The sequence below is a fragment of the Halichoerus grypus genome, chromosome 11 (assembly GCF_964656455.1).
Source record: "Halichoerus grypus chromosome 11, mHalGry1.hap1.1, whole genome shotgun sequence".
NCBI lineage: Eukaryota > Metazoa > Chordata > Mammalia > Carnivora > Phocidae > Halichoerus > Halichoerus grypus.
Genome location: NC_135722.1, coordinates 31,367,918 through 31,383,686, shown reverse-complemented (window position 1 = coordinate 31,383,686; position 15,769 = coordinate 31,367,918). Strand labels below are relative to the sequence as shown.

Genomic DNA, 15,769 nt, shown 5'->3' with positions numbered 1-15,769 from the left:
ACTGGATCTGGAACCCTTCCAGGAGACAGGATACAAGTGGCTCAGTGTGTAAGGTCTTTATGAATCTGTTTTGTGCACATTTATTATTCATAAGGTCCATGGATTCACATTAGCGGCTCTTTCCGGGTAAGCTAGAGTTTTCAATTATATCCTCTCTTCTTAATGCATATGCTACATGATATTTTCGATCTGCCATCCGTCCCAGAAGGGGGAAGCAGGAACAGCGCTGGTTAAACGAGCACTGGTCAATGGTGGGTATGAACAAGTAGGCCACATTTCAGTATGTAATTCGCGCTAGAGGGTGCATGCTTTCATGAAATGCGCTGAATTAGACTGAGATTTCTTCACTTGGGAAGCAATTTTAAGAAACGAGAGAGGCAAGTATGAAACAGATAATAAAACAGTTGGTGTTACTTCTCTAAGAAAGGCCTGGATTTAGGTTTCTTCTGGCCTATTACAGAAATTTCATTGTAGCCATTTGGCTGGAATTCTGGCCAAGAACCAGTGGACTAAGGACTACAATCCACACCCTGACTAGACATATGTACCAAGCCGGGAGGAGGGCAGATGAGGGTTCAGTAGCTTCCAGCAGCTGTCGTGAGGAGCCTGGCGTGGAGAAAGCAGGAGCTGAAGGAACTGCAGCAGTCAGGCCCAAGCCGGAAGCACGCGTGCACACAGACAATAGAGAGCTGTACTCAGGGCAATTTCTCTAGCGTACTACGGAGAGGTCGGGGAGTAGAGGACAAAACCCCCCATCCATTCGTGTGCCTACCTTCCTTTTGCAGAGGTGGTTACCAGATGCGCTGGCCCTATGCTATTGTCAAGGTCTGACATAAAAGTACTTGGCACACCACCCTTCCCTTCTGAGCTATATTCATCGACCCCTTCCATGATGTCTTCTCTCCTCCCTCACCACTTCTTTCTACACCTACGTTTCCCCACCTGACAGATCTTCATTTGAAGCCACACATAGGAACTATCACAGATTGCACCCAAACACGTCCAGGCTGCCTCTCCTGCACCATTAAATTCTCTCATGTAGGTGGGTCAGCACAGCATCATGCATGCTACATGCATCAAAACTGAACTGGGCAAGTATGGCCACAGGAAACCGTCTAACGGGAGGTGAGTGGCATTCTCTTAATATACGTAATTTGAAATCTGCAGGTTCTAAAATGTTGGCAACCATTTTAAAGTAAAAGCAAAAAACACTGCAACACATACCTCTAACAGAAGTCCTCAACCATATATTTATTTATGTATTAAGGTCCTACTATGTGCTTGGAACTCTGCTGCCTCCTGTGAAAAATAAAGACCTCAAGAGGTGCACTGGTTTCCAGTGATGGATATTTAGTATCAATATATATTGCCAAAAAGTTGGGGCGCCTGGGTGGCTCAGTTTGCTGAACGTTCAACTCTTGGTTTTGGCTCCAGTCATGATCTTAGGGTCATGAGCTCGAGCCCTGTGTCAGGCTCTGTGCTCAGCGGGGAGTCTGCTTGAGTCTCTCCCTCTCCCTCCCCGCTCTGCCCCTCCTGTGTGCTCTCTCTGTATATATACAAAATATTTCTTTAAAAAATATATATATGTGTGTATTGACAAAAAGTAGCATAACTGTAGCACGTCTTCATTTTCATTATCCTACTATACTGGCCCTCATTATCACCATCTCCCTATTGTTTTTTTTAAACCAAACAAAGTGCCTCTGTTTCCTTTGTGCCTTGCCCAAGGTCCTATACCACAGCTAAATAATGTAAATCCTAGAAATAAAACAAGGTAAATAAGGTAAAATAATGTAAATTCCAGAAACAGAACAATGCTGTTTTGTGTATTTTCTATGAATGGCTTTAAGAGAACCAAAGGATGTAGTTATTTTCTTAGTAAACAGAAGGGCTAACAACTAAATAGCCCCCTTTGGACATTCTTCCTATCAAGGTTAAATAAACTTCATCTGACAGTGTTTTACTCACCCTATTTCTTCACATACCAGGAAGAGTTTTACATCTTCATATAATTTTATGTAAGTGCATGTAAAAATTGAATATGTTTTAAGGACATGCATTAAGAACCCTTATTAGAGAAATTCCCAAGGTTTTTAAAGTAGATTTCCTTCACAGAGAAGAGGAAAATTATTTCATATATCTATTTGAATATACCTACATATATCATAGGTAAAAGCAATAAAACCCTGGCAATGGTCACATTTCCTGAGCAGAATTATCCTCACAACCTCTGGCAATAAACACACGCAATATCCACCCATATGAGGAAATATGTTATAGCTTTTAAAAAGTTTTACAACTCACATCTAAAAGCAAATATTGACTTTCGACTACAGGCCAAGCACCATAGGTTTGGCAAAATAAGTACTGAGTTTTCCCAAGACACCTCTCATTTCATTTCTTTTAAATAGGGGTAATTCATTAAACATAAAACTTTAGTGGAATTTAGTTTTTATGTAGTCTGATATAGTCTCTGACATCAATAAACTCAAAGTAAGAAAAAATCCTTTGTCTTAACATTCCCCCATCATTTTCAAGCTCAAAAATGTGGTTACCTTCCCCAGGTCATACGGAAGTGTGTGACAACAGGCCCTGCCCTTAGAGAAAAGTCAGAGGAGCTGGAGAGACAAGTGCACACTGACACCTTGAGCACAAAATAACAGGGCACTCAAGCCAGCACTTCGTGGAGAGGAACAAAGAAAGTGCAAGAGGAACTTGGAAAAGAAAGACCAGGGAAGGCTTCCGATGGCAGAAAGGGCTCAAAATGGACCCGTATGGAATGGGTAAGGTGTGAAGAGGAGAGAGAGGAACCACACCTATCAAATACTCATTCATGCCTTCCTGGCAGAGCCTGGTTTGTTCAAATATCACCTCCTTCACATGACGCAGCTCCGTGAGTAAATCTCGATTGGTTTTAACCAATCATACTGATCCCATTCCAGTGACTTGGTTTAGGGCTGGACCTGTGAGCCCAGCTCTGGTTACAGAAAGTCTGCTGGGGGTTTCTGGGAAAGGTAGCTTTCTTCCTAAATGGGATGCAATAGAAGGGATGACTCTCTTCTCTTTCTGGATGCTATCATGTCTAAATATACTATGTGAAGTACCGCAACCATGGCGCTACCCTTACCGGAGGAGCAGAGTAGGAAGACAGAGAGAAACTGGGTTCTTGAGGATGTGACCTAACTCCATTAACCAACCCTAGAAGAGTTCTACCATATGCAGGTCTTCTCGTTATGCAAGATAATACATTCCCTTACCGTTGAAACTACTTTGAATTGAATTTGTTTCTTGCAGCCAGAAGTACTTTAACTAATTGCCCAACCAATAACCATTCTTCCCTTCTTACCTAGTAATAGAACCCTGATTTTGGTCTAGACAACAATATGCCCAGTTCAAAAACCATACTTCCCAGCATCCCACTGTGAAGTGTGCCCATGTGACTAAGTTCTAGCCAGTGAGATGTGAGCAGAAGTATTATATGGGAGGCTTAAGATGGCTTCTTGAAGCTGACTACTGGGAAATATCCCCCTCTTTCTTTCCTCCTTCATCTTTCCTGTTGTTGAGAACTGGGTCATGATGGCTACAGCTTAGGTAGACAGTTATTTTGTGATCCTGACATGGTAGCTATACAATGAGAAGTGCAGAGTATCAGATCCTACATCCCTGCTGACTTTGTGATATACCATAATAGTTCCCTAGATATGTGTGTATATGTGTATGTGTGTGCGCGTGCACCTTACATATTTAAGCCACTGTCGTTTGAGATAATGGGTGCTTAGTTTTTCTTCTGTTATCTACCTTATCTTTCTAGGCATCCAGATTTTAAAAATCGAGTATCCTTTAATTTTATGATCATTTTCTTGAAAAGTTAAGTGTGTCTGTGATACAGACTTTTTAGCACCTCCAACATTATCTTCTTTGATATAAACATATAGTCCGAACTAAGAGGTAGTGAAAATACCTATTAGGGGAAAATAATAAACAAATTCTGAACTAAAGGTTCTACTAAAGCATATAATACTATGTTAAACAAGCCTGGATTGACAAAGAATGGACAATATATGGAAGAAATGACTTAGCCTATTTCCTTGCTGGAAATTATATTATGCTAGTAGAAAGTCAAACACATATTCACTTACTTGAAGTCACTACTATTTTTAGTCAAAGAACAAATAATCAGCTTTGATTAAAATACATAAATAAACCAGCAAACTGTGGTTTCAGTTGCTTGTCTACACTTTCTGAATCCCATGCCAAACCTTTTAAACAATGAACTGCTTGATTCTCCTGCTTGATTTCCCCTGAGTACCCTATGAAGTCCTGACTTATCAAACCCAAAATTTGAGTACACCCCATGTTTCATCACCTCTACTTCTAAACTGCAATGTACAAGACAAAGTTACAGAACCTGCTGGTTCCACTATAAATATTACCTAGGCTTTAACTGAGACCTTTCTATATTCTTCATTGATCCTTTGTTCATTTCAGATTGACGCAATTAAACAAACATTCCCTACAATGTGTCTAGTTACTAGACTCTAATAGGTCGAGATAACTATGGTTTCTTTCTGCCAGTCTTTCTTCCTCCTTCTGCTTCCTTTCAGGGGGATTGTCCACCTGCAGCCCCAGTGGGTGGGGATGAATTCATAGGCCAGATTGGACCATGCCATCCCAAACAAAGTAACTGGTTCAAGGACAAGCACATGAGGTAAGTCTGGCTAACTGAAGTCCTCCTAAGAGTTTTCTGCTGAAAGCAGCGAGGAAGACTTTAGATACTCATTTGGGATCTCAAGATGTAAAGATGTGCTCGGGGATACCAAAGGTTTGATTTCCCACCATTTGGAGACAGGCTATTTGCAACAGGAAAGAATGAAGCCAAAATACAACATTAGAGATAATCAAAGTTAAAAAATGGAGAGCATGAGAAAACTCTCATAACTTTTAAACCTTGAGATCGAGTACCATCTGAAGCCAACTCCACCTCTGGACTTTCTAGTTCTACATGAAACAATAAATCCTCTATTATGCCTCAGCTGGGTTGCTGTCTCTTAACCCCTCGGGACTCCTGTCAAATACAGTACATATTCCAAGCTTTAGCTACTCTCCCCAAACCAGAAACCACCTATAGCAGTCCCCACATGCCAGCCTCTTGATGCACTTCTTGACCCCAAAGTCAATCTCACAACTCCACTGAAATGATTCTTTAAAAAACTTAAATTCAAGGCCTTTTCTCAATATCTGGCCACAGGAACCTTTCTCCAGCCTGTCAATGTTGATCCTTCATTTCTTGTGAAAAATCCCTCCTCCCACAGCTCCTGGGGCACAGTTCTGCCCTAGTTCTCCTGCTTCTCTGGCACTTGGTCTTCTTCCCACACCCGGATTCAAGTGTTTCCCAAGGAGTTGTCTTTGGCTTCCTTCCCTTTTCTTTTGCCCTCTCTCGGCAAGCTCTTTTCATCTCATGTTTCCAGTAATCACCTTAAAATAAAAGACTCCCAGATATATACCCATAGTACCCTAATTCTATAATCTATACCCATGAATCTCCATCCTGGACTCCACGCCTAAATTTCCAGAGACCCCTACTCATATCCCATCTAAATTCTATATGTATATTCAAGAATAATAGCTTCTCTTCCAAAACAATTTCTCGTTCTGTATTGTCTGTATGTCTGTATCCTTATCAAAGCACACCAGACTTCTGGTACTCCTAAATGAAAGTGTTACACATGTCACCCCCATCACCCTAGCTGAGACATCCTCTTGATTCTACTTCCATGCAGAGGTTCCCTCCTCTGTCTTATTGCCTCTCATCTGCCCTAGTTCAGATTCCCATAATTCTCACCTGGACTATTGCCATCAGCATCTTCATTTGTCTCCCTGTACTGTCTCAGTCACAAACATCCTCCTGTCTACAATGAGATTACCTTCACCGAAGGTCATATCTGGTCAAGTCATTTCTTAGCTCAAAAAACTTCAATAGTCACTCAAAAGTAGAAGCTCCTCACTCATCTGCCAGGAAAGAGGCACAAGACTGGAGCTTCAGTCTGGCCCCAAACTCCTTTCTAGGTTTCTTTCCCATAACTTCCTTTCAGGAACTCAGCACTACAACAAAACCAAACAACACATCATTCCGAACACCTGTACCAGTCTCTATATCTTTTCTCACACTCCTTCTTCCACATCTCCTTATGAATTAACTCCTACCATCCCTCAAGATTCTCCAGAAATACTAACTCTTGGATGAGGTCTTCCTTAATCTTTCTTAATGAGTAGAAATTTCTTTCTCCTTTGAACTCTCTAAACTCTAATGCACCACCCATCTGTCTTGAAGGCAAGGATCCCATTTAATTCAACACTGAACACAGAGCTTTACCTAACAAATTTTGTTGAATTAACAAATTGTCTTACAAGTCTTTCCCCATCCTCTCCACATCTACAGGGGCATAGCCTGGGATGAAAGCCAGGTCCATTAATAACATGCTATGTAACCTCGGGCAAGTTACTTAACCTCTCTGAGGAAAACCTCAGCTTCCTCATCAGCAAAACGGGACTGAATATGTAGTTCAGCATTTTATGAATTAAAACAAAACAATGTCTATTCGGGGAGGGGGGCTATCCGATACATAGCAGGTTCAATTAGTACAAGCTCTCTTCCCATTTTTCTTTTTACACCCTTACTCCTTAATCTGACAGCTTTCCAAATAACACATAGGAATTAAGATGAACCAGACAAGCCATGTCCCTCTGTGAACTCACTGTGTACTTCCAAACAGTAAGGGCAGTGATCTTTGCTACCAAATCATCCCAACAGAGCACTAGAAAGTGCAAGAGAATGCACCTAAGAATAGAGTATTTTTAACTATCAAACATCACCAGAGCAACGAGAAACTCTTTTACATTCTCTGGGGGAAGAAAAACAGTTTTTGAAATTTAAAATAAATTATCAAGACACAGCAACCAGATACAACTTGTGGTTCTAGACTGTATGCTGAACCAGAATTTTATTTTTCTTTTGCTATAGAGAATTATCTATGGAACAGCTGTCAAATTTGAATAAGAATTACAGATCAGACAATAACATATATCAACACTATTTTTCTGAGCGTGGCAACTGTACTGCAGTTATTTAAATGAATATCTTTGTGTTTGGAAGAACAATGCAATATTTAGTGGTAAAGGGGAATTATGACTGCAACTTACTCTCAACTGGTTCAGGGAAAAAATGTACATATACTTTAGATCTCCTATTGTGTGCATGTATATGGAAATAGAATATTAACATTTGGGGAATCTGACTAAATGGTATGTGTGAAAATTCTTTATGCTTGCAACATTTCATAAGTCTGAAATGTTATGTACGTGTGTGTGTGTGTGTGTGTGTGTATACATGTTCTATATTTAAGTTTTGGCCAAATTGAACTATTTAGTTTTGATCCACTATTTGTATCTGATTCAAAATCTCCCTGTTCAAATTATTCACTAGTCCTCTTTTGCAAAGTAATGCCTTAATTTAGAATTAATTGTCCTACAGATGAAAAAAACAAGCGAGCTTGAATCGTACTCAGAGATCTAAGTTTTACTTTAGCACTGTGATTCTTCCAAAGTCAAAGTACATTTTGAAACAAATGGAATTATACTCATAATATACTCATATTAAACAATAAACCGTACAAGTGCCAGAGCTGGCAATGGTTTCTGCCTGCTATTGCAACATCTAAACTCAAAGTAACATCCATGGACTTTTTTGGTGGCAGCCTATGGAAAAGCAGTTGGATATTCCCTCTGCTGTTTCTAATTAAATCATTTTCACAACTCCACATTTCAGCCATTCCCCAAATGCCTATCAATGCCCTGCAGGTCTCAATGAAAGCCAAAATTAGCTGTGCCAGCATCACATCAGACTAGATTCTGTGGATGCTGAGTATTTTCTAAGAATTCTGGCTTTCCTTCGACATTTCTAATAGAAACCTATATTGACCCATTCCAGCTTCCATTCCCAAGCAAAATAACCTCTCCCTGAAATACTTCAAGAAAGACTAATATTTACGAGGATTGGTGAAATTTACCTCACTCCTGTGGACATAGCATTTTATGGCCACAAAGCACTTTTACATAAATTATTCCAGTTTCCCTTTACAATACTACTGTGAGGAGCTCCATGTTAAAGAGTGGGAAACCAAGGTGCAAAAATCAAGAGACTGTCCCAAATTTTCAGATGTATGTATTGAATTGAATGTTTTTGTATTCCCAGAGAGAGGGGGGAAAAAAATCAGTGAATGGCATCTAGTCGTTAGGGCAAAAATCCTAGTCTCCTCCCTACTGCTGCTCACCCTCATATCCAATTCAGCTCCTTCAGGATTAAGTCTAAATTGTTTAGCTTAAAAAGTCCCTTTATGATCTGGCCTCATATACTGATACTTCTCCATCTTTCAATATTTCAAATTTCTCTATATTTCATTAGGAATAACTGTTACTAAAACAGAAGTGTTTTAACACTTCTGAAATGCCTACCTCTATGTCTTTGCACATGTTAAAAAGTTCTTCCTGGAGCACCCATACTTATACCCATCTGATAATCCCCAGGTGTCCTTCAAGACTCTGCTGAAGCTATTCTAGGAAGCCTTTCCCAAATCCTAGAATCTCAAGTAAATATATTACTTTAGGCTTTCACCGACCTTACACACACTTCTCTGGCAGTCTTCATCATGCTGTACCAAGTGATAGGTCTGTACCTTTCTCCAGACCCATGTTGTACAACTGAACTTTCTTCGAATACAATAGCCCCTAGCCACAGGTGGCTACCGAATACTTGAAAGATGGCTAGTTTAACTAAGGAACTGGATTTTTTATTTAATTTTAATTGTTTTAAATGTAAAACTAAATAGCCACCTGGAGCTAACGGCTATGGTATTAGCACAGCTACAGACAGACTGTCACCTCCAAGGACAAAGACCATATTTACTTGTCTCTGTACCCCTGGCACCTACTACAGAGGCACAGAGCAGGATTCAGTGCTTGTTCAAAGAATAAGTAAATGTTTAAGTATCTATAAACACTTCTTATGTATTGCTGGGAAGTGATTCCACCCAATACTCCAAGCACTCTGGATCATCATATAAAATTTGGCCAACCCGGTTATATCTTGTAAAGTGCACCTCATTAACTATAAACTAAAAAAAAAAAAAAAAACCTCAGCAAATCATTCATTTTGACTCAGGGCACTTGAGCTTCACAATCACTCTTAAATGACTTCCAGATGACTTCTGGATAAATGGTTACACTGTTTATGAAATATTACAATAGTCATGGCAGCATCATTTTGGAATGTCAAAATCAACTACAGTGTTTTATTTAAAAAATGGGCTTTTTACCATGCTTTTATTAACATGGAAAAAAATTCCTTTAAATGCCTGAAGTATTCCCAGAGTATGAAAGACTATTCTGAAGTATTCTTTAAAAATACCCGTCAGCTCTCCTAACTGAATTCATTTTTGAAATCCCATCCAATATTTGGAGAAGATGTGCTGGCTTGATTTGATGGGCTCCATCACTGACAAAGCAGAATATAGAGGGAATGTAACCTATCTACAAAGAACTAACAGTCAAATGCAATTTGGTTCCAATGAAAAGTCTCAATTGACAGAATTCATGAGCTTGACATCAGAGATTTTAAGAAATCCAAGATATGAACTTCACAAAGCAGAGACTAAGCATGTTTGACTCCATATTCAGGCCCTCACTGCACAATCCCTATCCCTTAAGAGTGGTGCTGGCAATCCAAGGCATCAATGAAGGTGGTCTGCACCCAATCACCCCACCCAGAGCTAGGAGAGCCTCTCCATCTCCTATCTGGTGCATCACACACCCCACAGTAGTTATACAATGGATGAACAACACTTGTAAATGTCCTTTCATTGTATAATTACTTCTGTAAAGGTAGACTAATCCTAACATCTAAAACTTTATAAATAAATATATTTATATATTTATAAATATATAAATAATAAACAAGAATAAATAGGTAAAGCATCTTAAAAGCTTGACTGGTGGGAATCAGGAAGTAGGGGCTTCAAACACATAATTCACTTTTTTAATTTAAATTTTAATTAAAAAATGAACAATTAAGGGGTAGGGTAGGCAAAATGGGTGAAGAGAGTCAAAAGGAACCAACTTCCAGTTATAAAATAAGTAAGTCATGGGGATGTAAGGTACAGCACACTGACTATAGTTAATAATACTGTATTGCCTATCTGAAAGTTGTTGAGAGTAAATCTTAAAAGTCCTCATCACAAGAAAAAATGTGTAACTTATGGTGATGAATGTTAACTAGACTTATTGTGGTGATCATTTCATAATATATACAAATATTGAATCATGTTGAACACCTGAGGCTAGTATGTTATTAGTCAATTGTATCTCAATAAAAAAATGAATACCATTTATTACAAAATAATTAATGTTCACTATAGGAAAAAAGAGAGGCAAAAATAAAATATACATTTAATTTTTTTTACCCAAAGATAACATTTAGTATTCCACTTTTTTTTCTTGCGCACTTTTAAAATAGTAAGATAAATACTAGCTACTATTTACAGAACACTTGCTCTGTTTCATGCACTGTCCTAAGCATTTAATATCTATCAATTCATTCTGTCTTCACCAGAATACTATGAGGGAAACTGTTGCTATCTGTACCTTATAGACAAAGAAACTGAGCAGAGGGAGGTTAAGTTACTTGACCCAGTTCACAAGCTTAGAAGTGGCAAATAATCTCTGTTCAATTTTTGCTGTGGGAACATTGTGTTCAGCTAAGTAGTGTGGGAAGAAAAATTTCACCTAAACTTTATTAAATCCTTAACTGCTATTTCAATGCTCTTGTCAGAAGCAAGAGAGCACATATAACCTACCTGGCTTATATTTGATTCCTGTTCCTCATGTTGGGGGAGAGGCTGACCTAAGATAGGAGACATTCGCTGATTTGGATCTAATACTCAACAGCTGGGCTGTAGGATACAATCTGTAATATGAATTTAGATTCCTTCAGGGCTATATCTCTTTGATGTTCTTAGTATCAAACTGTCGCCTTCTTACCTACATGTATTACATAATCCATTAGCCTGGCCATTAAAAACCTATATTTAACTTGATTTAAGTCTGATTTTATTTTTTTTTTCACCTGGATTCTTAATATAATGTATAGTTTCCAATTACTTTAAAATGTAATCGTGCCTATTTTGATCATAAACTTCAAAAAAGTGTGGAAAGCAAAATGAAATGGAGGTTAAAACAGATGGAAAGAACTTCTCCACAATGTAAACTGTTAAACTGGAAGTGTGAGCTGCAACTGACAAGTCCAGAAACATCCTTAAAGGTGTTCTAAGAGACTGGGATGATGTTCTATGCCTTCTCCCAATCCCCAAAAGTCATGTGTAAATGTTCCAGGGGACCTACACTCAGTTTTCTGCTCACTTGCAACATTACTGTCTCCTGCATCATGACCCTAAAATTCCTTGTATTATTTTTTATGGTTGTGTTACCCACACAGCAACTCCTTTGGCAACAATGGTAATTACCCTAGCCTTGTTATCTCAGGATAACACTGTAATTAACTTGTGTCATTGTAGCATTCATGGTTATAATAATTGTAGCAAAAAATTCCAATGAAAGTAACATTTTTAGTTCTGGCATTCAAAAATAACTTCAGCAATTACACTGCTTAAAAAAATCAAGTTTCCCCCAAAAAACCATGATTTCCGGGGCACCTGGGTGGCTCAGTCAGTTAAGCATCTGCCTCCGGCTCAGGTCATGATCCCAGGGTCTTGGGATCAAGCCCTGCATCGGGCTCCCTGCTCAGCAGGAAGTCTGCTTCTCCCTCTCCCTCTGCCCCTCCCCACTGCTCACTCTCTGTCTGTCTCTCTCTCTCTCTCTCAAATAAATAAAATCTTTTTAAAAAAGAAAAAAAGACATCATCTCCTCCGTACAAAACTCACTGAAACTAAGCTGTCTGAGTGCCCCCTGAGAAACATTAGACTATCTCTTTTGTAAGAGCTTCCAAAGAGAATGGGGAAACAAACACACAAATAAAACACATTTTTCAAAATATTACTTACAGCTCCTCTAGAAAAGGAAAGTTCTTAAATGCATCTTCTGGTAATTGAGTAATGTTGTTCATACTGATATCCCTGGAAAACATAAAGTTAAGATTTTTGACTAGGTGATATTAGACTAAAAGAACTTAATTCAACAGAAAAATAATTAGGTGCTCGCATTCTGTAAAGAAGTGAGAAAAATGAGCACAACAAGTCAGACAGAGGGATAGCCACAATTTGGCTTCCAAATGCAAAGTTAAATCTTTTATATAAATTATGTTCCATAATTTAGAAACGAACATAGAAATGTACCCAGATCCTGGGTACCCACTTCCCACTTTAAGTACTCTTGAAAAAAAAAAGAAAGAAAGAAGGAAAGAAAGAAAAATGTCTCAAACTTCCTACAACGAGTGGGCCAGTTTGATTTCCCAGGGCTCTGGTATTTAAAGTGCTGTACCTGATAAAAATAAACAAATGAATACCCCGGGGCATGATAAAAGATTTGCAGGCAAGGGTGGCTTAAGTCACTGTCAGGGACAATAAAACAGGTTGTAGCTGTATTCCAGTCATATTTTCTGCAAAACCTATAAAAGTCCTCCAGGTAATAGTTGTAAGGGGATTTCATTTTTAGCCTAGGAACAGATGCAGCCTAGAGACATGTGCATACATGACGGGTATGCTGTCCATTTCCAGCTTTTCCTTAGAGAAGCAGCAGGAAGGAGAGAACTCACTTGCTGATATAACTTGACAATTAACTAGTTCAAACAGTTAAAAAAAAAATTTATTAACCACTTCCTTCTTCCCTGGCAACTGCCTCCTCAACTGGTTTTCTCTTTCACACTGTGTGACACGGACCCCGTGCGCGGCAGGTTAAGGCAGCCTCAGAGGGAAAGTCCCAGTGTGCACTGGGCCATTGCCTCACTCAGGGTCCTCTGCCTCTAGCCTGCGGCTGTGCCCTCGGCTCTCTGGTTCTAAGAATCACCAAGAAAATTCACAACTGGGACCGCCCCGTCACATAGGAAGATAGAAGAGAAATCAGCTAACAATAAAACACCAAAATCAGCTAAGAATAAAAACACTGTGATTTTTGTTAATTTGGTCAGGTGAAATTTTCTTTTAAAAGAGCCGACGTCTTCAGTACCAAGTAGGTGAATCCCTTCTCCCTACCTTTGCCATTCACTAGAATTTAGAAACGGAATGTGCACCCCTCTTCATGAGCCCTTCCCAAGGCAAGTCTGGAAACATTCCTGGCTCGGGAATAACAGTAAAAGCAGGCACAAAACCAGCAAGAGCAGTGTGGCTGCTAATGTGCAGACAATACGGACACCGTGGTTAAGACCGCACGTACGATCTCCCCTTACAGATGGGAAAACTGGGGCTTTCTGAGGTACAGAACCTCCCCCAAGGCCACCCAACAGATGGTGTCACAGGAAATGTGACCTCCAGAGTCCATGACTTTAACTGCAACACTGAGTCTTCCCAAGGTATCGTGTGAATCCTGTTCCTTCTCTCCGGTGATTGTCAAAGATACAAAGCAAACCCACGGTCCTACCAAGGGTAAAAGTGAGAGGGATACTGCCCCTGAGACCTTGGTACAATCATCGGTGAATCCTGGGGAGAGCACTTTTGCTTGACAATTTAAAAAAAAGAACTATAAATAGCTTTAGAATTTGAGGAACCAAAGTTCATTATGAATTTGAGCATGAAACTGTTCTAGAGATGAATCCTATGTCCATAGAGATTCCCATGCATTCCAAAATTTTATCATTGAAAATAACTCAAAATCTATTAAAGATGATTTATAAGAAAAACAAAATTAATATGCGTCTCAAGGGATTATCTTTTTTTTCGGAATTATTTTTAAACACAGGCGCTGATGGTACTTTAGTCAGTGATTGATATCCTTGGGCAGGGAAAGGCAAACCCTCTGTTTTTCATAAACACTCAAGCAAGATACTGGAGAAATAGCAGCAAAATCAGGGTCTGAAGAAGCAGGCTCGACTCCTGCTATTGCCACCTAGCCACTGTGTAATCCTGGGCCTCAGTTTACTCATCTGTAAAATGAGAGCACTGAACTGACTGGTTGAGGGGCTTCCCAGCCTGAAATTGTATACTTCTATGATTCAGCTTTTCCTGCAGTTTTCATGGAGGGGCCCCTCCTCCCTGATGAAAATATATGCGGTTCATTTTGTAGAAAAGGCATGTTTCTGAAAAATTTACCATAACACAAAATTTAAAGACTATTAGTTTGCCATTAGAAAACCACTGAGTCATTCCCGCTGGAAACCCATTTGCCCTTAACCAATAAAATCATTCTTAATCATACAACAAAACGTTTAGTCACACTGAAATGCAAAATAATAATCTGAGTAAGCAGTGATTCTGTAAAATGTCACACAACGTTGATGCTCTTTAGCCATTCCAATAAATGGAGAGAGAAGGACATGCACAGTTTATTACTTTACAAAAGGAGGCACTCCATACTGTTTTCCCTGAATTCAGGCGAATATCACAGTAACAGAAAAACTGATTACTTGCCTCACCATAAAAAGAGACATAATTAGAAATTACACCACACTATTCTCTGCATTCCAATTTTTTAAAACCCATACACCTATATAATTCTCTCATTTTTTCCCCTCAGAGTAACAAGACATGACAAGTAGTTCTGCTGTAAGCTATAAATGCAATTAGTAGGACTCCATATTTATAAACTAATATGTTTTAAACATGTGGTGAGGTTTTGTTTCAAAGCTTCAGATTCAGGAGCAACACTTGTTTCCAAAATGTTCTGAATTTCACATATCTAGAGAGGTTCTATCTTTATAGGTATTTTCCCTCCCATTTTCTGGGTTTTAGTTAAACAAAACATTTGAGAATAGGAAGGGAAAAAAAAAAAAAAAAAAAAGAAGGGGGAGCCTATAAGATGTTATCTCCAGAGAAGCTCTGGAAACATGTGGTTACAGATTATAAGGTGGGTGGGTACTCATTTAAAATAATGAGGGCTAATGGTGATAAACAACCTACAGACAAGTCTTAGAGAAGATTCCAGACCTGACATCACCAACACCGACAACGGAGCTTATGGTTGGAAAGGATGCTGGGGATGGTAAGTTAACCGTAACAATTTACGAATGGAAGCCCTATGCCATAATTACAAACATCTCAGGCTCACAAGCCATATGAATCATTAAAACGCGTAAGTTAAAAAAATTTATATAGAAAATGTTCAGCTAAAAGGTAAACCTTGGGATCAGTGGTTTGACATTCATATGAGCAACACAATCTTAGTAGTAACCTCTAATATTAAACCCACTGACTTGCCATCCTGGGTCCCTGTGAAGAAAATAAATATAACATAGAAAACAAAAAAAAAAATCGTGCGCCTGGGTGGCTCAGCCGGTTAAGCGTCTGCCTTCGTCTCTGGTCATGATCCCAGGGGCCTGGGATTGAGTCCGGCATCGGGCTCCCTGCTCAGCGGGGAGTCTGCTTCTCCCTCTTCCTCTGCCTGCCACTCCCCCTGCTTGTGCTCTCTCTCTCCCCCTATCAAATAAATAAATAAAATCTTAAAAAAGAAAAAACAAAACAAGGAAAAAAAAAAACAAAGAAATCATACAAGGTCAGAACACCACCAACTCACAAACGCCCCCCGAGGGCAAGTTTAAGAGAGCTGATGGCCT

General features: G+C 39.3%; 1 protein-coding gene across 1 annotated transcript in view; it reads right to left on the bottom strand.

Moving 5' to 3' along the window:
* Window positions 1–15,769, bottom strand: part of LGR4 (leucine rich repeat containing G protein-coupled receptor 4) — a 100,413-nt gene that overhangs the window by 31,618 nt on the left and 53,026 nt on the right. The window contains exon 2 of the mRNA XM_036109490.2: window positions 12,111–12,182. Within this exon, the coding sequence (XP_035965383.2) occupies window positions 12,111–12,182 (72 nt within the window). The remainder of the gene's footprint in view (window positions 1–12,110; window positions 12,183–15,769) is intronic.